General features: G+C 36.4%; 1 protein-coding gene across 1 annotated transcript; it reads right to left on the bottom strand.

Annotated features, from left to right (window-relative positions):
• Window positions 1-22587: 22587 nt before the first annotated feature.
• Window positions 22588-24406, bottom strand: LOC103951125 (transcription factor MYB63-like). Its single transcript, XM_009362418.3, has 2 exons — window positions 24091-24406; window positions 22588-23795 (listed from the first exon to the last, which is right to left on the bottom strand). Exons 1-2 carry the CDS (start codon window positions 24236-24238, stop codon window positions 22873-22875), a joined length of 1071 nt encoding a protein of 356 aa, XP_009360693.1. The 5' UTR covers window positions 24239-24406; the 3' UTR covers window positions 22588-22872.
• Window positions 24407-24643: the final 237 nt, after the last annotated feature.

Consider the following 24643-nt stretch of genomic DNA (forward strand, 5'->3'; position numbering starts at 1 on the left):
TTGTGTGTGATTAGCGATTGGTGGAGAACGATTGAGAAGGTATTTTCTTCGTTTTATTTTTAAAAAAATATAAAATTAATTAAATTATGTTGAACTTAGTTTGTTATGTTTATATTGTGTTATGAAATTATATTATGTGTTGTGATGTACGGAGTTAATTGAAATTAACTTCGTACTTATTTTTTATTTTTAGTAAAACTTAGTTTCATGTTCGAGGATTAATTGGATTTCGCGCATGGCACTACAACAAAATAGCTGTTTGGTGAGGACTTTTGTCCTCGTTGCAAGTTGTTGTTTTGTTGCTGAAGGTTTTCGGCAAGGAAAAAAATTCCTCCCTCGTTCCTCGTAGTAGGCCCTTCGGGAAATGTGTACAGCAAAGAATTGTTTCCTCACAAAAATGATACAGCAAGAGTGGAACTTTTTCTCGTAGTTGAGTTGGAGCGGTGACAAATTCCTCGCTAAAAGGGTTGGAATGTGGTCGCCAAACCTTTTGACAACCTAAATATTGGCATTCCATAACTTGTGCGAGGATAAAATTCCTTGCAAAAATAATCAAATTCCTCGCTATAAATATTTTGTGGTGAGGAATTTATAGGTGAGTTTTCAACAATGAACATATTATTTCTCGCTGTAGATCATATGTTGCGAGAATGAATTTCCTCGTTGATAAGTATCTAGGAGACACTTCTTTCCTCGCTGTAACAAGTCTATAGTGAGAACTTTAACGAAGGTAAAATTCCACGTTGTAAGTTGAAGATAATTATTCTCATAAGTAACCTACTACAAGAAGTTGGTTTCTGCCTATAACTGGAATTTAGTGCCAAGACTTAATGATCAAAGGTACTGAAAGTTAATTCATATTAGTCCAAAACCAAAATAGCTTACAATGATAATTCATAGTCTACAAAATCAGTTAAGCTTAATGTTAACAACTATGAAAGTTCACATTGTTTTCACAAAAGTTCACGTATTCTAGCAAAACAAAAGTTCTACTTATGGAGGTGGTTGCTGCCCTTCCATTATTTTGTGTATGAGTTCCTTAAATTTCTTTTGGTTCTCTTTCAATTCTTGGATCTCTTGTTTTGCTTCACCAAGCTCTTGTTTTGTTTCAACAAGCTCTTGTTTTGTGGTCACAAGCTCTTGTTATTGAGTCTCAAGTTTTTCTTCTAAATTTTTGTCCAACATCGTGTCTTCAAGAGAGACAGACTTTGAAGGACCTTTGAAGTACCCAGACTTGTGACCAAGAACCCCTAGAATAATTTCATCATCTGTCAACGTCACAGTACCATTTGGAAAAGTTGTTTCGTTTTTCATACTTAGCATCTCTTCCTACAAATGAAAAATAAACTATCATGGTTAGCTTCTTCATGTACACAAACATAAAATCTATCACATTTGGTTCCTTCATATATATATATATATATATATATATATATATATCATAAATAGAAAAGCTTCATAGAAAATATAGACAACCAACATGTACATAACTAACTTACCCACTTCAATTTAGCTCCTTCATCCCAACCATTTTTGGTGTTTTTATGCACAGCCTCAAAGTAATCAATTGCACTTAGTTGCTATCTGGTTTTGGCTTCCTAATACATGGATCACATTAAAGTTAATAACTTATTATCCACCTAGAATCTAGATTAAAATTATGAAAAACACATCTTATAATCTCTTCGTCATGGGCCTTAAAAGATTTTGAGCCTCCCTTATGATTGTAAGTCAAATGAGACCTATTAATTGCATTTTTATTTGAGCGTTCCTGCATAGCAAAATAAATTTGGTGACATGAAGGAAGAGAAACAGCACATATGACAACCACAATTCAGTTCATTAATATACACGTGTACCTTGAATTGAACACTTGCATAACGATCACAAAGAAAATTCCATTCCTCTTGACTAGTTACATTCTTATGTTTGTTTTGTTTTGCCTCCTCTAGAGTTGGGAACGAATCAAAATGCTTCTTCAGCTTGTGTTGAAAATCAACAAACCTCCTTTGTAATGCATTCTTAATATATGTACTAACATGAATTAGTGACATATCAATATCGTACTTGCTCTGCATGGAATTCAATTTATGGTAAATCTAATTTAAGAAGACTTTTACATACTAAATGTAACAAAAATGTGAAAAGAAAATATTACTCACAGTTATTCTTTCAATCATTTTATCCACATCCTTCTTTTCTACTTTCCTCCATTGCTTCACGTTTAGTGGTGCATAGGTCCGAACCACAAAACCAATATCATTCACAAGAAATGAGGAATTCGGACCTTTGTGCTTCCTCTTTAGTTTTGTTAGAGTAATTGGTATTTTCAAACCACCAAGCTGCTCTTGCAGTTTATCAGAATTCTTCCCACGGGTCTTTGACTTTTTTTTTTTTTTTTCGGTTCACCTAAAACATCATTAATGCAAATTTTATTTTACATATGATACAATAACCTTTTACAGAAACGAAGACAATACAAAACAAGTGGAATAGTAAGGCTGAGGACCAAGAAAACGATAAGAATAAAAAATCAATTGAACACACCAATAACATCCTAAAAGAAAAGAGCCACATTTTCTTGCTATAAAACAGAACACCTTTTGAGGTTTATATCAAGCACTTGCTCTAACTTTTAATCCATTAATGAAAAGTTCAAATAGTTAATAAAACACATCATAACTCTTACACATATTATATTCAAATACACTTCGAGAAGAAAATCACTTCAATTAAGCAACCTAATATTGATAACATTCAAAATAAAAAGGCATACCATTAGCACTTCCTTGGGTATTGACTGATGATATAACAGCAGCAACCGTATTGCTTGAAGGTATCACAACAACAACTCTAATTTGTGGATTATCAGTGGATGCCCCACTTGAAGAGTCACAAGGGATTCGCTTCCTTTTTCCTACCATAGTGATATTCTTCGAGAGGAAAAAAATTAACAAAGTTAAAATATGCAAGTTATTTGAGAAAGCTTAACAACACAACAAATTAGTTATATGAATATGGACAATGAATAATTACAATTGATTAGGGGAAATTATTCCACTCATTTGAATCAGTTGGATGCCTAAGAACAACCCCCTCTTTATTAACCCTTCTCTCTTTGTGCCAATTCATGTCTTTTGTAGTATGCCTAGACATATATAACCTTTGCAATCTCAGCTTAATGGGCAGATAACGTAATACTTTTTTGTGGAATCTTCTTGCGCTTTCCAAAACTAGGCTTGTACCTCGGCTCACCACACTCGGGACATTTATCAAGTTTCTCATTAATCTTCTAGAATAATGCGGAATCATTCTTGCAAGCATGAATTGATTCATATCCTAACCCCAACTCTTATAGCATCTTTTTTGCATCATTATTTGTTGATGGAATAAATGCTTCTTTTGGATGAGATCTTTTTGAACAAATTGAGTAGCATGTCAAAATGCTTGTTACTCATAAGAGAGAGACACTTAATATGCATCAACTCTACAATAAAGCTTAAAACAAAAAGTTCTCACAACCAGGATAAAGTTCCCTTTGAGCTTTGCCAAACAAATACTCATATTTACTAGCGTGAGAGTTGTCATTGCCACTTGTGGCATCAACATTAGTTCCCATATCTGTTGGGCCTTGAAAATCATGTAACATCTTAAACATCTCATTATCATCATTATCCTCACTGTCACTATCATTTTCACTATCTTCCTCTATTTGGGCACTTGACCCACTTTCTCGAAATTCCCCATGTAAAGTCCAAACTTTATAGTGTGGTGCGAACTCGCTATTATATAAATGGGAACATATAACATGCAAAGAATGAAGATTCCCATTTAGGCAGTCTCTACATGGACAACGTGTCTTGTATTCCTCATTCAAATGTTTCTTTGTAGCCAATATGAATGAGTTTACACTAGCATTGAATGCATCATAAAACCTATGTTTAAGGAACTTCCAACTTCGATCCATTGCTAAGAACTGTTAACAGTCAAAACATTATTATTTTTTGCCCCTGACCTCATGACCCTCCAATACTAATAAAACAAAAAAGTATGACCTATCGTCTTTAATACCTATCAGATAGGTCCTATATCATGTTTATGATTCTAATTCCAAAGATATCATGTTTATGATTCTAATTACCAATGATCCACATACAACTTAAACAACATGAGAGGTTAAAACAATAAAATTAGAAGTCAAGCAACTTACCTAAGATGAGATAAAGCAGATGGTATACAGTTTCTCAATGCTTTCCAATTATAAATTATAGTTCTCTCTACTGCCAACTGAAAAGATATAAGTTAATAACACAATTAGAATTGAAACTTACAAGAGGTCATGGTTAAAATAGTTGGGAGATAGAGAGAAGGATACAACAATTCGTGATGTTGGTGGAATGGAAAGATACATCAATTCATGACTTTAGACAAATGGGTAATTTTTGTGTACGTTAAGTGGTTTAAGCACAAACTTAATATAGATAAATAAATTAGAAATAAAATTGTGAGAAGAATGAATATTGCAAAAGCAGCAACCTTATCTCCACAAAAGTCATAGAAAAACAATTTTATCCAACTAAGATTAAGCCCAATTTTGAATACCCATAACTATACCAAATGATGCAAACAAATATGAGATTCGAAGCCTATTTTGAGTACATTAAAAGCATCTACGATTTGTAAGAAATGGGGTTCTAAGTTATGCAAGATACAAAATAGAGCCCCAAAACTGGAAACCCAGTACTTGCTGCCATTTGGTAGCTTCATGACTCAAGTTTGTACATGGTTTTGACATCAAAACTCAATGGAATTATGTGAAATAAGATGGGCTTTGATGTCTAGTTTCAAACACATGAGAATGGATCAAAAGGAATCCATAAGGACTTAGAAATCAAGAGCCAAAGTAGGCTACTTGAATCATCGTCTAATTATAATTTCAGAATACTTCTATACAATCCCAAAATCATGTCTATAACTTTGATTTCAATTATACTCACAATTAACAAAAACTTTTTAAGCCAAACCCTAAAACATGATGTTTTGATCAACACACCCAATGTATAAAATTAAAAGTAATAAGAAAGATTGATACAAAGAAGCTATGGAAATAACAAAGAAAGCTAGGAATTTTTACCCTTGTTGCAGGTCGACAAAAGGAACCATCCTTTTGTTATGATTTTCTTTGCTTCTTCAAACATAGTCTTTTATACTTCCTTCGACCTCTCTAAAAAATCGGGTATAGTTTTCTCTCCTCATTATCCTTCTTCTACCTTTTTTTCTTTCTTTTTCTTTTCCCCTGTTCTCTTCCCCTCCTTATTCAGGCTTCCTCCTTTTTCCACCCGCCCTCCCCTATAGAAGATTCTCCCCTTTTCTTTTATTATTATTATTATTATTATTCCATAAACGACACAATATTGCCCTTATAAACACTTAGAAAAATATTGAGTTTTACAAACTTGGGCCGTCTGCGAGAAATATTTTTCTTGTTGAACACTCATGCGACCCAAATACAAAATTTCTCGCTATAGGTGTGAATAAAAGGCGCCGTATTTGAAACTTTTGGAAAATTATAGCGGGAATGCTACAGCGAGAACCTATTTTCCTCGTAAAAATTTGGTTCAACGAGAAGAAACAATAATTTTCTCGTTAATATTTTGGCAGGAAGGGAATATAATTCCCACTAAACCTAGCGCGAGAAGAACAATTTTCTCGCCGAAACTATTTTTTCCTCACTGTTTCTTAAAGATGTAAGGAGACCAAATGAGCTCTACAGTGTGAAAGATAATGTGCTCGCTGAAACTCGCTAAATGACCAATTTGTTGCAGTGATGGATACGAAAGCATGACTGTGGTCCAATTAATTCTTGAATTGTCCCATTATTTGGACAGTTTGGGAATGCACAGTTATGATGACTAGTTTATGGTTGAAGGATTAGGTTTCAGTTGTGGAGATTTCAGTGTCATTTCTATACATTATTTGGGTAGTACATAGGTATTTTATATCTACATCATACACCTGAAGAACTGTATCGAGATGCTACCGAAAGTCATCCACGTCGAAATCTAATTTGATGTAGCTGTAAATTATGTGACATGACTATGCATTCTCGAATGGGATAGGGCCCTTACAGGAGGCATAAGGTGACATTATCATTTTGTATGAAGTTGTTGTGATTGTTGTATTGTTATTGTGGTTCCAGGAATTATGGACAGGACGTGGATACAGAACCTGAATAGATGCGCATATGAATACTTGGATAGAATCGAGGATTTTATTGACTTTACACGTACATACAACTCGGGTGCAACTAGAGTCTGGTATCCTTATAGGAGGTGTAACAACATGTTGAGGGAGACAATTGAAAATGTTCGATTTCAATTAGTAAGGAATGGAATGATAGAGACATATAATACTTGGAACCATCTAAGTCCAATTAATTCTTGAATTGTCCCATTATTTGGACAGTTAGGGAATGCACAGTTATGACGCGTAGTTTATGGTTGAAGGATTAGGTTTCGGTTATGGAGATTTCGACGTCATCTCTATACGTTCTTCGAGTCGTTCATAGGTATTTTATATCTACATCGTACACCTGAAGAACTGTATCGAGATGCTGCCGAAATTCATCCACGTCGAAATCTAATATGATGTAGCCGTAAATTACGTGACATGACTATGCATTCTCAAATGGGATAGAGCCCTTACCGGAGGCATAAGGTGACATTATCATTTTGTATGAAGTTTTTGTGATTGTTGTATTGTTATTGTGGTTCCAGGAATTATGGACAGGACGTGGATACAGAACCCGAATAGATGCGTGGAACTAGAATTCGGTGTCCTTGTAGGAGGTGTAACAACACGTTAAGGGAGACAATTGAAAATGTTTGATTTCATTTAGTAATGAATGGAATGATTGAGACATATAATACTTGGAACCATCATAGGGAACAATTAGACAATGCTTTGTCTTTAAACGCCACAAGAGTGGACAATGTTGAACCTATTGTGGATTGTAATGAACAAGTCATGGATATTATAGATGATGCTCTTCCATTTGCATCGACAAACACCAATTAGGAAGGGGAAGATGATGTGCCTACACCAATGGACAGTGCAGAGTTCGAACAATATGAAAAACTATTAAAAAATGCCAACCAAGAGTTATACCCAGGATGTGAGAGATTTTCTGTTCTCACGGCCATTGTGGAACTAATGCACAGAAAAATAAAGTATCGTATGTCGAACCAGTGTTTCGATTACTTTTTGGAGGTTTTCAAGAGAATGCTTTCAAAGGACAATTGTTTGCCGAAAGACCATAGACATGCTCAAAAGGTGTTGAATGGTCTTGGATTGGGTTATGAAAATATTCACGCTTGCAAAAACAATTGTATTTTATTCTACAAGGAGACTAAAGCATTGGATAAATGCCCTATATGCAATGAGTCAAGGTTCAAAATGACATCTCAGAATAGAACGACTAAGATCCCACAAAAAGTCATGTGTTATAGGTTACAGCGATTGTATATGTCAACGTATACTGCCACAGACATGAGATGACATAAGGAAAAATGAGTAGACGCAATGTGATGAGGCATCATGCAAATGGGGAGGCATGGAATAAGTTTGATCGAACGTTCCCGAGTTTGCTGCTGATCCTCAAAATGTTAGATTGGGACTTGCCACTGACGAATTCAATCCGTTTAGAGTTCTAAACCAACAACACATCACTTGGCCGATTTTCGTATTCCTATATAATTTGTTGCCTTGGAAATGCTTGAAAAAAGAATGCATGATGATGACTCTTTTGATAACTGAGGATCCTGGCAAGTTAATCGATATTTACTTAAGGCCGTTGGTTGATGAGCTGAAGGATTTATTGACAAATGGTGTGTGCACGTACAATAAGTCCACTATGAAGATGTTCATTTTACGAGCAGCAATTATGTGGACTGTGAATGATTTTCCCGCATATGTAATGGTTTCTAGGTAGAGCACTAAGGGTTATATGGCATGCCTTGTATGCAAGGATGATGTAACATCTGGTTGGCACGTCGAAAAAGTTTGTTACCTTAGTCATCAAAGATGGTTGCCATGGGACCACGAGTGGCGAGAAAAGGATAAAGAGTTCGACGGGAACACACAGCATCGCCTCAAACCTAGAGAATGGTCTGTGATCAAATTTTGGAACAGCTTAACCATTTGGATTTTGCTCCGTTTAGGAAAACAGTGAGTCGGACCAGACCTTCTACAGATATGAATTGGACGCACAAGCCTATGTTTTATGAGCTCCCGTATTGGTCGAAACTAAAATTGAGACATAACCTCGACGTTATGCATGTTGAGAAAAATGTCTTTGACACATTGGTGGGCACCATTCTAGATATCAAGGGCAAGACAAAGGACATGATCAATGCTTGTCTTGATTTGGAAAGAATAGGCTTACGGAGGGGTTTATGGATGAATAGGGACAATGATAAAGCCAGAAGGGATCTTGCATTTTTTTCAATGAAATCGAATGACAAAAAAGAGTTTTTAAAGTTTGTATCATCTGTAAAGTTTCCCGATAAGTATGCTTCTAATATCGCGTATTGTGTGAAAGTTAACAGGGGTAAATTTGCTGGACTAAAGAGCCATGACTGCCATATGTTTATGCAACGCCTACTTTCTGTGGGTATTCGACACCTATTTCCGGAAGATGTAGTGAAGCCAATCATGTTGTTGTTTAGATTTTTTTCCCAATTGACGGCAAAAACGTTGCGAAAGATGGACATTAATCAGTTGTGCCATGACATTGTCCAAGTCCTATGCAAGTTTGAGATGATATTCCCTCCAGCTTTCTTCACAAGTATGATCCACGTGATAGTTCACTTGCCCGAAGAGGCATTGCTTGTTGGTCCTATCAATTATCGTTGGATGTATCCAATAGAAAGGTATATAATTCTCATCATTTGTTTATGCATCATTAGCCCATGTTTACTAATTTGTATTGTATCATTTTATTTTGGCAGGCTTCTCGGGGAACTAAAAAAAGTGTACACAACAGGGCGAAGCTCGAAGGATCAATTACAAAAGCTTGGGTTCAATATGAGTCGCTTACTTTCTGTGGAATTTATTTAAAAGATGTGGACACGGCTTTCAATCATCCTCAGTTCAATAATGATAGAGGTGTAAGAAAGGAGAAACTTTATGTTTTTGCCCAAAGCACACGACCCTTTGGAGATCGTGTATGAAGAGAGTCGTTTTCCAGAAATGACATGGAGGTAACTCATTGGTTCGTACTGAACAACTGTGATGATATAATGGCATACTTCGATGAGCATAAAGAGATGATGAAGCGAGAACATCCATCACATTTGTATGCCAAGAAACACCGAGAATTGTTTCCACCATGGTTTCTCGAATATGTAAGTTATACGTGTTTTGTATTTGACATATATATTGTAGTATTTAATTTTCTCAAACTAACATGTGTATGTTTTTGTATAATAGTATGTGAAAAAATTGAAAGCATTGAATTCCCCCACTTACAGTGAAGAGTTATATAACTTGGCGTTCGGCCCGATTCACACTAAATTGTTCTCTGGTTGCCATGTTAACAACGTCAAGTTTTTGGGGATTGCATGAGATGATAAGTTGTGTACGCAAAACAGCGGTGTCCATGTCCTAGGTGGAGGCGAAAGTACGGACATTGATTTCTATGGCAAACTAACAACTGTAGTGGAATTGCTTTACAAAGACCGATACCAAGTGATCATGTTAAAGTGTCGATGGTTTGATACAAACCCAAATAGGCAGGGAAGTGTTAAAATCGACCATGGCTTACTATTTGTGAGCAATAATAGAACTTGGTACGATGACGACCTTTACATTTTGGCAAACATGGCAAAACAGATTGTGTATCTAAATGACCCTAAAGCCGGGAGAGGTTGAAAAGTTGTTCAGAAAATGGATCAGAGGAGCGTCTATGCTATACTAGAACAAGACCTAATTGACTACGACGTCGACAACATCGCTTACCAACATTTAGAATCTTCAATGGAAAATGTTACGAAAACACTTCGAGATACAAATCTTATCCAAGAACCGTTTCAGATACGATGAGTGTCTTCAATCGAAATACCAATTCAGTCACTTACAATTAACCTCAGTGATCTTCCGCGATACAATGTTGCAATGGGCCCGAACGACGACGGTGACGTAGTTATCGAGAAGGAGGATTGGGAGACTGAAAGGTACGATAGCGACCATATCGAAGGTTATTATAGTTCAGATGATGAAAAATACAATTTATTTGCGACTTGCCATGTAAAACAAATGAAATTTTTTGTAATTTAATTATCTTATGTCATAAATAAATTGGTTTTATTTGAATAAATATAAATTTTAAAAAATTTACCTGGGTAAATTAAATTTTCAGCTCATTGCGCGACGAACAAAATATTATTCGTCGTGTGAATGGCATTTGCGCGACAATTAATTACTCTTTGTCATGCAATGAGTTGAAAAATGGGAGCCCATGAAAATGATTTCGTGAAAATTTAAATTTATTGTGTGACGAATATCTTCTGATTGTCGTGCAATAACCTCGGGATTAAATTGAAATCGCAATCACTTTCCCACTTTCCCTTCACCTCTCCTCTCTGTAAACTCTCCCTCCAACACCCATCTCCCACAGCTCTCCCTCTCAATCTCTCTTCCTCCTCTAGCACCCTCTCTCTCTTCCTCATCCGACAGCCCTATTTCTTCCTCCTCCAACAACCCTATCTCTTCCTCCTCCGACAACGCTTCCCCTCTGAGGTAAATTTCAATTTACTAAACTCTAGTCAAATTAGGAATTAGGGTTCTACAATTATGGTTCCAATGTTTTGAATAATTGCTTTGATTTGATGATTGCTTTGAATTAGGGTTCTAATATGCTTGAGGGTTCAAATCTGACCAAGAAGAATGGGTTTTAAAATTCACATCTATAACGCACATGCAAACACAAAGTGAAGTTTAAAACTCCAATATAGAAAAGAAAAAAAATTAAAAATCCTCAATTCGAGTCATAAAATCCTAACTTCAGGAAACCCTCAATTCAAAATTCCAAACAAGATGTTAGATCCTACATCGCCTGGGGGAGAGGATCCTCTATGCCTTATATGTACATGCCTACCTCCATATAGCATGAGGCATTTTGGGAACTCACTGGCTTCGGGTTCCATAGGAACTCCGAAGTTAAGCGAGTTTGGGCTAGAGCAATCCTAGGATGGGTAACCCACTGGGAAGTTACTCGTGAGTTCCCAGAAACAAAACCATAAGGGCGTGGTCGAGACCCAAAGCAGACAATATCGTGCTACGACGGAGTGGAGCCCAGGATATGGTGGAGCCTGGATTGAGGTGTGACAATTTGATATCAGAGCCAATCCCTAGCCGGACGTGTGCTGACGAGGACGTTGGGGGCCCCTAAAGGGGGTGGATTGTTAGATCCCACATCGCCTAGGGGAGAGGATCTTCTATGACTTATATTGAAATGCCCACCTCCGTATAGCACGAGGCCTTTTGGGAGCTCATTGGCTTCGGGTTCCATTGGAACTCCGAAGTTAAGTGAGTTCGGGCGAGAGCAATCCCAGGATGAGTGACCCACTGGGAAGTTCTCGTGTGAATTCTCAGAAACAAAACCGTGAGGGCGTGGTCGGGGCCCAAAGCGGACAATATCGTGCTACGGAGAAGTCGAGCCCGGGTGTGGTGGAGCCTGGGTCAGGGGTTAAATGATAAGATTACAAGCACACCACAAAGTAGCACACAAATATCCTATTGATTTTCCTTATTAACACTAATATTTGTCAATTGTAGCATATGAAAATAAGGGTCTTTCCCGCAGAAGATTGTTTTATCTAACTACTTAAAATGTCACAAAAACTGGGTTGCTGTCCCTACTGACCAGCCACCGAAAAATAATTATTAGACTGACTTACACTTATCTAAAGTCTACGAAATTTTATATGCAGATACTAGACACACAGAGCTACACTCACACAAAATTTTGGGATTTTTGGAGTTGATTTGCTATTTAAATTAAATCGAACAAAAACAGAACAGAGACAGATTTTTGAGTAGTTCACAAATTAAGAAAAACGAGTTAGGGGAATTGCTATCCACCACCAAATAATCATGCAAACATGTTATGTTTCATTCAAATTCCTTCTATTTTTGGATGAAGATGCTCAAGTTGGCTCAATGTTAGAACCCAACCTATTACTCTTTCTTATGTAGTATGCTAAGAGAATGGCGTTTTCAACTTAACTTAGTCCCTAACATGCAATCTAGAATGGTGTGTTCATAGATTTAACAAGTAGAAATCATTAAGAACGAAAAGAGTTTGAGTCATCACAAGGCATCGTAAGTACTAGCGTTGTCTTACTTATCCTAGAAATTGATTCACATGTTAATCGCAATTAACAAGTACTACTCTAGAACATATGTAGGTCCTCATTCGACAAGGGCAGGCACACACATATTCATAGCATTAGAATCCTAGATATGCTTACTAAGTATGCATCCATAGAAAACACAAAAAGAATTCATCAATGAGACAAGTAGTGAACCAATTTTCATCCATTCGTAAAAGTAATTCAAATGAAATGTCATAACAAACTTGCAATCATATTCGGGGCTTCAAAACAGCCCCTAACTACTAAAAATTAGTTACACATAATTCTCAAATTAAACCAAAAGAAAGACATGAGTTTGAGAAGATAAAACCGAGAGAAGAGAATGCCAAGATTTCCTCCTTCCTTTCCTTCCTTCCCCAACGCAGCAACCTTCCTTTTTCCCTTGCTTTGCTTCTTTTTTTTCTCTCTTTTTTTTCACACTTTTTCTCCCTCTTTTTTGCTGCAACCTGTAGGTATTTTCCTCTTTTCTGCTGCCACAGTTTTTTCTCCATAACTCACCCCACTAACAGCCATTTAGTGATGACAATAAGTGGGAGGAAATGCCAAAACAATTGTAACTCTTTGGGCAGCCTTTATGCCCATTACTCTCACTTAATTTTTCATTTCCTCTGATATTTGAATAGGTGTTAGCTGGCTTGTTCTTGGCTGCATCAGTTTTGGCTGTTAGTTTTATGGGATTTATTGCTTTCAATGCTTCTTTGTCAGTTACAAACTGCTCAGCCTCCTGGGAACCTTTCAGTGTTTGAACGGCCATAACTTTTTCTAGAAAAATGATATTAACAATCTGTAAAATGCTCCAGAAAATAGACATCCGTAGCTTTCCAAGCATATAAGGCTCATTCTCTAATTCATTCTGAGCTGTCCGCAACTTGCTTCCAAAGTCAGCTAACCTGCACAGGCAGTTTTGACGAATTTATTACTTAACATTCCACTTGTGTTATTTTTCTTTTCTTTACTTGACAAATCCTACAAAACACAAAAACAAGGTAAATAACTCAAAAATATATGGAACTAACTAAGAAAAGACAAGTGAATTTGATATAAAAATATATATAAATATGAGCTTATCATAGATCAAAGCTTGTTTTAAGTCGTGTATACGTGTAAATCACAGAAAATAATTCGGAGTAGCTTTTCCAAATTTTCCAGTGAGCACCATCCTTTTTTAGGCAATTTTCGGCCAAACTATGGTGAGTTGGCCGACATACAAGGTATCAATCTCTTCTTCTCGTTGAGTACTATAACTTTTCTTTTTGAATCACCCAATTTCGTTGAGTATTGAAGAAGTTATATTCATATGAATCTTACCCAGTTTTCAAAGACCTCAGTGGCTTTTGAGGCGTTTTCCGGCCAAACCACGAAGAGTTAGAAGCCGTGCAAGGTACGATTCTCTTCGTCTCATCGAGAACTATGATTTCCGTTTTTGAATCATTCAATGTTGTTGAGTATTGACAAAGTTATGAATGTTTAAAGTTTGTCTAATTTTCTGGGTGAAATCCGGCCTTCTTCTTCTTGAGGTCCGGCGAGACCAAACAACCAGGCCCTTGGGCCATTGTGACTCGGGCCTTAGGCCCATTTAAACCCAACCCAAACCTTTTATTTTTACTTTGTTTATTTTGTTTTAGAACCCAAAGGAATAAGGTCGAACCTTTAAGCCTAGCCTATTTGAGAACCCAAGTGCGACAGGCTTTTGGGCCATTGAACCAGCCCAAGACCCATGGGCTTTCAAGCCCAAACCTAATATAACCCAGCCCTAGAACCGATTTTAAATTAGAAATCCTTAACCCATTAACCTATTATCCTAAGCCCAACCTCTTAAACCTAAACCTAACCCAAGTCCAAACCCTAAGCCCTAAACCCGGCTGGAACCTTCCAAGATATTCTTGGAATATTCTTTGGAATATTCTCATGTTGACCTTTTAGGAAATTTAACCAGGACCCTTCTTAGGGTAATTCGATGTCTTGAATCTGTTTTTGATGTCTGTTTTCTCAAATTCAATTGTTATAATAGAGTTTTATTAATTGTACCATTTATATGTTTAGGGGCAATTATTTGTGGTGTTTCCGTCTTCGCTAGTTGCATGGCTCTTCGGTAGCAAAGTACTATGAGTGGACCCCTTTTAAAATGCATGTTTTAATAGTAGAAATGCATACATGAAAAGTATGATTTAAAGACTAGGTTTTATGACACGTTTTGCGAGTTAACATGCTTATTGAGGCTAGTTTGAATTATTACTATTTTTCCTATAACCCATGTTCTTTAGAGGATATCTGATGGATGACAATATAATATTTAGAACATGTTTCGAACACCTCTTTATAGTATAGATGATGGATGACTTTATACTTTGAAGTTGCTTTTCAATATATGTATGTTCAATGGTTTTGTACTTACCTAGTGGTCCCAATTCCGCTACAGGACGAGGGACAGATTTCAGTCCGTCTTGGGCGACAGTTATGGTGTTGGCATAGGGCCTGAAAGGGTTTTCCTCTGGCAATTAACATAGGGATGAGGAGCTGGCACAGGTCCTGGGGGTGATTTTTCTCTGGCAATTGGCACAAATATGGGGAGCTGGCATAGGGCTTGGAGGGTATTAGACATTCACTAGTGAGTACTATATATACAAGATACATTTTGAGACATTGCATGGCATGCTAGGTTTCGGAAAACCTATTTTAATCATGTTATTTGAGTTTTCATAAAACCTGGGGGTTAGTATGTTGATAACTATTTTGTTATATATATATCAACTTCGTCCACTCATGTTTGTTTTGCACCCCCTTCAGGACTTAGAATCGAGGCATACAATCCCGACGTCCAGGCACTTTCGCATCGGCATCTTCGAGTCCTCTTGGTGTAGGACCCACTCCTTTGTTCATTCAATTTTTATATTAATTCTTTTAGTGTTCTAGATTAGATGTGTGCTCTGAACACGTTCCTTAAATGCATATTCATTATACTTAAATTTATAAGTCTTATTTATCCCTTGTTTTCAGCTTTTGCACTCAATAAATAGCTTTCGTCACCTTCAGGTGTCGGCCAGCACGTGCCTATCCCAGGAGTATTGGGATTGGGGCATGTCACAATAACATAGAATTAGGGTTCTAATGTTTTGATGCTCGTTGCTTCTACCTTAGGAAACCCTAACTTCAGGAAACCCTTAATTCAAAATCCTCAATTTGGGTGTCGTACCTCACAGAAGGTCAGTACCTTTAACTCTCTCTCTCTCTTTCTCTCTCTCTCTCTCTCTCTATATATATAAATATGTGTGTGTGTGTGTGTGTGTGTGTATGTATGTATATTTGTATATGACTAAACCTCTGTGTATAATTGAATGTATGTATGCCATGCCAGTTTTTTGTATATTTTTGTAAATCTCTGTTGGTTTCTTATATTGCGTGGAATGCAGATTGCAATAATGAAATATCTGCATGCACATTTGTCAGTTTTTCTTGTTCTCTTTCATTCGGTTAGTGTTAGATCTTGTGTTGTCGTGTATTAGAGGCTGTTTTTAGGTTCAGTTTTCATCCTAGTAGTAAATTGAATTTTTCGAGCCTTATATTTCCAAAAGTAAATTAGTGAACATCTAAGCTCTTTCTAGTTTGAACTTAGGTTTGAAAACACTAAAAACTTAGTGTGACCTCTTTGCAGTACTAATTAAATTGCGAAACAAAATTGAAAACTCAGTTTGGGTTTATTTGTATTTTATATTTTATGAATTGTAACCTAACCTAAATTGTCCTACACAAGTAGTCTTACCACAATATAACAGATGGATACCACAAATTGAACAGAAAATTCTTAATAGCATACATAAATTGTTTAAAGTCACACATGTGAGAGTCTTGATTATAGAAAAACATGAAGTACGTACTACATAAAATTGAAATGAGAGAGTCTTGTTTAAAGTTGATCTACTAATTGAAGCACTATTGTCGTTGAAATCACGGAACCACTTAGCTGATTGCTTGGGGTAGCACTTATAGTTGTCATCGAAATCAACGTAATAGAGTCCAAATTGCTGAGACAACCCTATACCCCATTCAAAGTCATCAAATAGAGCCTAGCAAAAGTATCCTTTGACATTTGCTCCATTTCTGCAATAAACATGATAAGAACGTGATTATACATTGAGTCAATTTAATTGAATGGGGAAATGCACATAGGTAAGTGGATTGGTTTTTTGTTTCTCCTTTAATGAAATGCATATAGGTCAAGATGCTTTTATGGGGTTGGTTTGAGTGATATGCCACAGAATTAGGCATGTTGAAGGATATGTTTATGTTTATGTTTCGAGGCCTACATACGGCAGCTGATGCCCAAATCAATTAGCTTTATATACCATATATATTTTTGTTTTCTTGTTGTTTAATTGAATGGGGAAATGCATATAGGTAAGTGGATTGATTTTTTGTTTCTCCTTTAATGAAATGCATATAGGTAAGTGGATGGCTTTTTGGTTTCTCCTTGAATGAAATGCATATAGGTAAATGGATTGGTTTTTTGTTCCTCCTTTAATGAAATGCATATAGGTCTAGATGCTTTTATGGTTTAATTGTCTGCTTTATGTTTAACGGTATATATATGGTTCAAATGCTTGATTTAGTTATGCATGGGGTTGGTGTGAGTGACATGCCACATAATTTGGCATGTGATGGGATTTATGTATACTTACTGAATTTTTTTTTCTTCTAATTGTGCAGATGTCAAACCTTATTATAAGTCGTAAGGCGGTGACGACTGCACCTCATTCGCCTCCCCCAGCTCATCCGTCAACTGGCACTGCTCCAGCACAAATGGAGCACTTACTGGTTGGTCCCGGGGTCTCCTAGGCGCTATCAGCCTCATCAATGGCGCTACCTGTTAGCGCCAGGCGTGTTCACCGTCGCCCCCACATGCCTGACACACCATCGGCATCCATTACTGATGCCTCATGGTCACAACAAGGTAAAGTTTAATAATGCCCCACACGTTGATAACTATTTTTTTTTCCTATAGTGCCTTGGTGATTTCTCCATATAGACTGTTGTACGTGATATTGGATTGCCTAATGATGCTAGGAGGGTGGTTATTGTTTCTTTGTAGAGAACAACGTGCCTCTAAAAAATTTTGTTCAATTTTTCTGCTTAATTCCGAGTTTTACTAGTTTAATTTTGTTCAAAATTTTGAGCTCCAGCTGCTCTAAATTTGATCTTTAGTTATTTAGGTAAGTAGAAAGAAAATGTGTAAAGTGGACGTATCATTGTGCTTTTCAAATGCATATACTTCCTTGAACTAAAAGTAATCGTTGTTTACTTATTCAAATTGCAGAGTTGGATTGTATTTACATTTTGTAATAGTGCATACAATGTTGGCAAAAGCACAAACCTTATAAGGAATACCAAATATGAAATATGATAAGAATTTGGTTTCAGTTTGTTAAGTTATGTCATTTAAGGATTAAACAGTTATTATATATATTGTTTATTGTTGTCATCGTTCTGAACCTATTATTAGATGGTTGTGATCATTATGTTGGATACATATATTGTTTATGTTATTTTCGTGTTTTTGGGAAATGTTTTAAATGTAGGGAGGTTATGCCGAAATTTTAGTAGGATTTGTTATTAGTTTTGGGTTAATGTTAATTTTATATTTCTTTGCAACCAAGAAAAACACCTGGGGACCTTGTCACCAGTTGAGGACGGCGAAGATCACCCAGGTGACCAACAGACGTATCGTTATTAGATACAACGAGCGACATCGGGCTGCACCAACGACAGAGCAGCATAGCGCATTGGCCCACGACATTGGTCACGTCGTTCGAACCTATTGCCCTATGCAATGGAAGTCTTGGAAGGTGATGCCAGATGAGGTGAAGATGAAGGTGCGCGCACAATTGTCGGTAAGTATCCTACCTTTTAATTGTTTTTCCTTCAAATTTTATATATTTATATTACTTAATGTATGTAATTAATTTGTTACATTGTACACGAACTACAATTTCAAGGACATCAATGACGATATGTTGGCGTACGTCAACAAGCTCTTTTCTGAACGGTACAAGCAACGGAATAACGACCTGCACCAATCTTTTGAGACATTTTATGATCCGCAGGTCACTTTTGGGAAGGGTTGCCCGAAGGAGTTTGAGGATCGGGACGATAATTGGGTGTGGCTCTGCGGTCATTTTCAGGAGCCCCACTAAATGGTATTTTTTTATATTAAGTTTAAAATTATTATACGTTTCTTACTAATGTTTATTGATTTTTTTTATATTTCATTTAAATTTGAACTAATACGTTTATTTTTTGTATAACAGAAGAAGGCAAAAGCCAACAAGAGCAATAGGCACAAGAAGACTCTTCTCCACCATTCCGGTTCGAGGCCCTTCTCATATAGGATGGAGGCGCAGCAGCGAGTAATAATAAAGTTTTTCATATTCAATTTTTAATATGTCATTAATATTTTTTTTTTTTCGTACTAACATTTTTCTTCTCTTGTTTTATTCAGGGGGTTCAAAATTCCCAGAGATCGATGTCTTTAGCGACGTTTATGTTCGAACCAGGGATGAGTTGGCCGAGTCCCTTCATGTAAGTATTCTTCAATTTTAATTATTATCTTACGCACTCAAGTTTCATGGTTATTATATGAATGTTATAATTAATATTTGATGTTATATTACACAGGTGACAATAATGGAGAAGAGGCGGTTGGTTCTTCAGAAGTCTGCCTTCTAGCTTCCTCCTGAGACTCCGCTCTAGTCTGTGGATCCCCTAGAGGATTCGGGTTTTCAAATCCTTACGGAGAGCTTGGATCAGACTCTCGGGTGGAGGCCGGGGACATATTGTAGGGGGATGGGGAATGCCCAGCGACGAGAACCTAGAGGTCCTTCATCATCACAGTCAAAGAGTCAGGTGACAGCTTTGAGAGCAGAGGTGGTCGACTTTAGGATTGAGCCCATCTTGTATAGGAGCCAGATGTCACAGATTGTACAGGCCCTCAATCAGTCTGGCATTCGTCTCCTGGATCTTTGTCCCTTGTCAACCTCCGAGCCCCTCCAACCCGAGCATGGCCACACCTTTGCCCTTTCGATCTCTAAGCCTGTCGACAACCTCGAGACCTTCTAGCCGCCTCCTCATGACGACCACATAGATTACGCAGCATTATTTTCTTAGTTTTTTACTTCCTTACTTTTTAAACATTTTTCTTGTACATAGTACATACATTTATATTAATTTAAATATTATTTTTCTCTTCATTACATTTTTTAATTGTAATTTAATTTTATTACCAAAAAAAAAAAGCAATTTATTTTTATTACAAAAATTAAAAAAACAGAATGTAAAATTAAATTTTAAAAAAATTTTATTTTTGCATGATGAAAACCTTCGTCTCACAAAACTCAAGCGACAAACTAGGTTTCATCGCGTAATAATAAATTGTCATCGCACAAAGTTTATAGAGACGAATAATAGTCGTCCCACATATGTATCCTGATATTTTGTGCGACAAAAACATTCGTTCTTAAAAATTTTGTGCGACAAAAGGTAAACCGTCGCGCTGTGTCTTTGCGACCAATATGATGTTTTTCGTTACGCAAAGTCTTTCTTTCACGATCTTTGCACAACGGATTCTGCATGACGAAGTTTTTGTCGCACTAAAGTTTGTGTGATGGAAAGACACTTTGCGCTACCAACTTTGGTTAGTGACGCAAATAGTAAAACGTAGTAGTGACATATGGGCCACCCATAATAGGTATTATCACTGGGCAACACACGACTTAGTGGTGGCATTAATCCGACTCTTCGAAGTCTTCCCTTTGGGGTCCGGCGCACCAATACTTCTATCAACAAGAACTTTCAAGACTACTAGCTAGCAGAACTGCGGAGACTGCACCATCAAGGATTTCCTAACATGGTCTGCAACTTCCCTTCCCAACTGTCTGCTAAAGTTTAATCTCTATAGATAATCAGGTCAAACACGGAAACGTTAATCCCCACTTACTACTCAAAACCCTCTCAAGTTCTTTTTTCTCTACTACTTTTCTAACATAAGCGTCAGAGGCCCTTTAGCAGACACCCTCTCCCTTTTTTCAAGGTGTTCGTGAATTATACTAATTGTGTGTTTTTTTATTTTTGTCGGTAATATTTCGTCAAATCAATGATGAACAAAATTTGCGTCCACATATTTATTTTTGCCTTGTGGCGTCCTTGTGCTTTGAGTAGGCTGCCTTGTCCATTCGCCAAAACTGCAACAGTACGTAGTATCAATTTGTATGGGCCTAATAGTAAAGAGATTGCAGCTTTTAATTGAATAAAGCTATCATGTTCAATTCTAATCAGTTTTATCTTGGCATGAAGATACCACTCTAATCAATTTATAATTTATCAATAAGTATCTTGTGCAAACAAACAGGCGGTGCATCTTTTAGTTAAAAGTGTGCTTAAATATAATTACCGAGTTTTACACATAAGTAGAACATGAACTATTTTGGGTATCTCATGCATGTATTATTGACTGATTATTTTTCAAGCTTTTAATTGAATGCAGCTTCACTACACTAATCGGTGGATTATTTTGGTGGTTAGGGTCTTCCTCTTCGACCTACTACATCATTAATTACATTATGAATTTAAACTATTAACTATATTGAACAAGTATGAAAACTATCCAAATCATAGTGGTACAGAGAAGAAGAAGAAGATGAAGCTTTAGAAGAGAATGAAAGCTTGTATTGATAACAACTAAGTTGAACTAATTATAGAAAATGAGAAATCTTTTACAATTTATAGTAGCCGACAAAATAACTTACTCTATAACCTTCTAACGAACTCTTCTAATAACTTTCATCAGCTAGACCAATCTCCACCATTCAATTGTAAACCATGATGTACACCATACATTTGTTAATATATAATTTCTCTTCAGGTCTTTTAGTGCAGATTAATATAGAATACCCCTTATAATACATAATAAATAAATAAAACCTGGGGAGTGTGCTTGCCCAATCGATTGACAAAATTAGTTTCACATATTGATTGTCGAGCAAATTACGGATTCGCCAAGGTAAGTCATGCAAGTCAATCATAGATCATCTAGATATCATAGAGTACACCAAGATATGTCTTAGTCAAATATGGCGGTCTTTCTTGATTGAGAGAATGTATCGTGAGAAGAAAAGAATTAGTGGACATATAAGCTATTTAGGTGAGAGGAAAAGAATTAGTGGACATATAAGCTATTTAGGTTAGAGTGTTATTTAAACACATAAAATTGGCATACACTAATACAGTTGCGTCTTATACGTACATCATATTAAAGTACGTATTATTTATACTAAAAAATGTGATAGCAAGTGTGTTAGTTGTGTATATTTTAAATAGTTTTAGTATTCATGTAATAAGCTTTTGATAATAAAATACTAAGAAGCAATTAAGAAAAAGTTTTAAGTAAATTAAATAAGAAGAATGTAGAAGGTTAGTGATAATTAAATGGTATTCAGATATTTCTTACTGAAATTTTGAGATAAAATAAATAGAGTCAGTTCAAGTCTTTATTGGCAATTCATGCATCACATCACTTCTATACAATGGTGGCAATACATATACGAGGTTAAAGGTTTCAAATTTTCTTTTCATAGCTGTTTTATTGAAAACATGCGTTATATATGGCTTGCACTATTGCCGTATATGAAAATTGGATATTAATTCCAAAGAAGACTTTAAATCTTTGAATTCACATGAGAAAATATGAGAGAAAAACAAAATGGACATAATAAGTTAAAGGGTAGATGTATAAGGTTTGCAACTTGCCTTAGGGTGTGCCCTAAAAGGACTTCAAAGAAAAATGACTTTATAGGTACTGAACTACTTTTATGGGAAGTATGACTTGGAATTTCCTAGGGATTTCTCTAAAAGGGATTTTCAATGCTTAAGTTAAACCAACTTAGGATAGGAAGAAATGCAGGTTCCAGGTGCCCAAATTTTTTGAAAACCATGAAATTTGCTTTACATATGCTGATGAACATCAATGTCATATGCCCAAAATATAATACTTGCAGCTATCAAGTACTACTGCTTGAATGGAGTACTTAAAGGCTACATTTCATTGAAAAAAAAAATGATCATCCTTTTGCTATCTGGCATTGATTAAAATGAGACAAATAGCAGATAAAATCATCGACAACTTTTTTTTTATTATTATTAAGAACTACATATATTAAATATTCGACTCGTAAAAACCTCAACCCTAGAGACCTAATTTGAGTACTAGCCACTACATTAGGGGGGTCGGTGTCCCAAAATACAAGAACTAGGGGAAGTATCATCGGTCATAATATATTAACTTGCTATAATATATCCTAAACATCTGCATGCCCTCGCTCTTGAAACTACAATAAAATTAAAAATACAAAGAAGGGATTAAATTAAATTTCCATAACTTTGGGCATGATTATTAAGAAGAGATCCCCACACCAAGAAAATCTATGAATGGAGTTTCCTTGTTATGATCGATAGATTCGTGATCTAGAGGATCATGGTCATCAAATTTGGTAGTTGTAGCTGCAACCTTCCACTTTTGCAACGTTGATGCATTCTCATAAAGATTAGCCAACCCTATCTTGAACGTACTTCCGTGTTGATCGTGACGGTTAATGTGATGATCGGCAGGATTGAGGCACCCAAAAGGACTTGGAACATTAACCCTATTGTTAGTTGGACGCCCAAATGCATTACTTGAAGAACCTCTATATCTACCATATAGGAGTGATGAACTTGGATTATGTCTACGATGAACGAACTGAGGATGTAAACCTTTCGAGAACTCAGTAATCGTATAATTAGAACTACCATTGTTGAAGTAATCTCTTCTTTCTCTTCCCAATAAATCCACTGAAGATGATGAGTTGTTTGATGTTGCTGACATTGAAGCAAAGTTCCAATTATAAGGAGAGGAGCTAGTAGGCCTTGAGTCCATGAACATTGCCCTGTCTTTATTTGGGTTTCGGAATTCAAAGAACTTAGTACTAATATTATTCTGATCAAACCCGATTGATGATCCTTGAGATCTTAATCTCCTGCTTGCATCAAAATTGTTGGAAAATGAGGAGGTATTTGGTGAGTGATCATTACAGAAATCCTGGAAACTTCTCTTACCACAAACTTTGGACTGTTCTCTTTGCCTTCTTGCCATTATAACATGCCAATGATTCTTCACAGCATTATCAGTCCGACCGGGAAAAAGCCTTGCTATCAGTGCCCACTTGTTTCCATGAATGCGATGTGCTGCCAGAAGCCTCTCTTCCTCCTCCTCGCTGAATGGCCTTCGGTTGATTTTCGGGTCTAGCTGATTAAACCACCTCAATCTACAACTTTTTCCTACCAAAGATTAATTCAAAAACAAATAAATTAATTAAGAGACATGGAGGGTAAAATTAAAGCATATGTATTTTTATCATCTCCCAGATTATGTGTGTGTATGCACCCGTGTTTTTTCATATTAATTCATCAAGTCGCTCATGGCGGTCCAAATCAATTAAAGATAATATTAGGTTTCAGAACTGTTTAAGAAACAAAAAATCCAAGAGATTTTTCCCAAACCAACGCAACAACAATTTAGCACAAACACACAACACACACAAATCAACACACAAAAACATGTTGAGGTTTATACCTGATCTTCCTTGAAGCTTCTCAGCGATGGAGTTCCAGTTCTGGGCACCGTATTGCTCGACCAGTTGCCGGAGTTTTTCATCCTCGGCAGGCCTCCAATGTCCACGTGGGCAACTAGTACTCTTTGCTTCATCCCCATAATCCTCCATGGAAACGGTCTTTAATTTGACGAGGTAGCTTAGCTATTATATGACAATTGTTCTTCTAGGACATGATGGTCATCAATTACACCACCACAGGGAAGCTTATAGCTGCTGCGAGCCCACAGATATATAGAGAAGAGAAAATATTGAAGACAAAAGAGGAATAAGATAGTGAGGGGTTGGTTTAGGGTTATGGATGGGCAGTCACTTTTGTTGGTTTTACACGACACATTAAGCCTCTACCTATATATGTATATGAAACCTGTAGAGCCAAATGACCCTTTTTTGTTATGTTATTGGCTTACATTTAAACTTCACCCTCATATTCTCAATTGTGTATGTTAATCCATTGTACTATGTTAGATATTTAAGCCATTGTACTGTGTTAATCAAGATCTAAGGATTTGGGCA

This window comes from the organism of the source record quoted next, unplaced genomic scaffold (assembly GCF_019419815.1).
Source record: "Pyrus x bretschneideri cultivar Hongxiangsu unplaced genomic scaffold, Pyrus_bretschneideri_v1 Contig16, whole genome shotgun sequence".
Taxonomy (NCBI): Eukaryota; Viridiplantae; Streptophyta; class Magnoliopsida; order Rosales; family Rosaceae; genus Pyrus; species Pyrus x bretschneideri.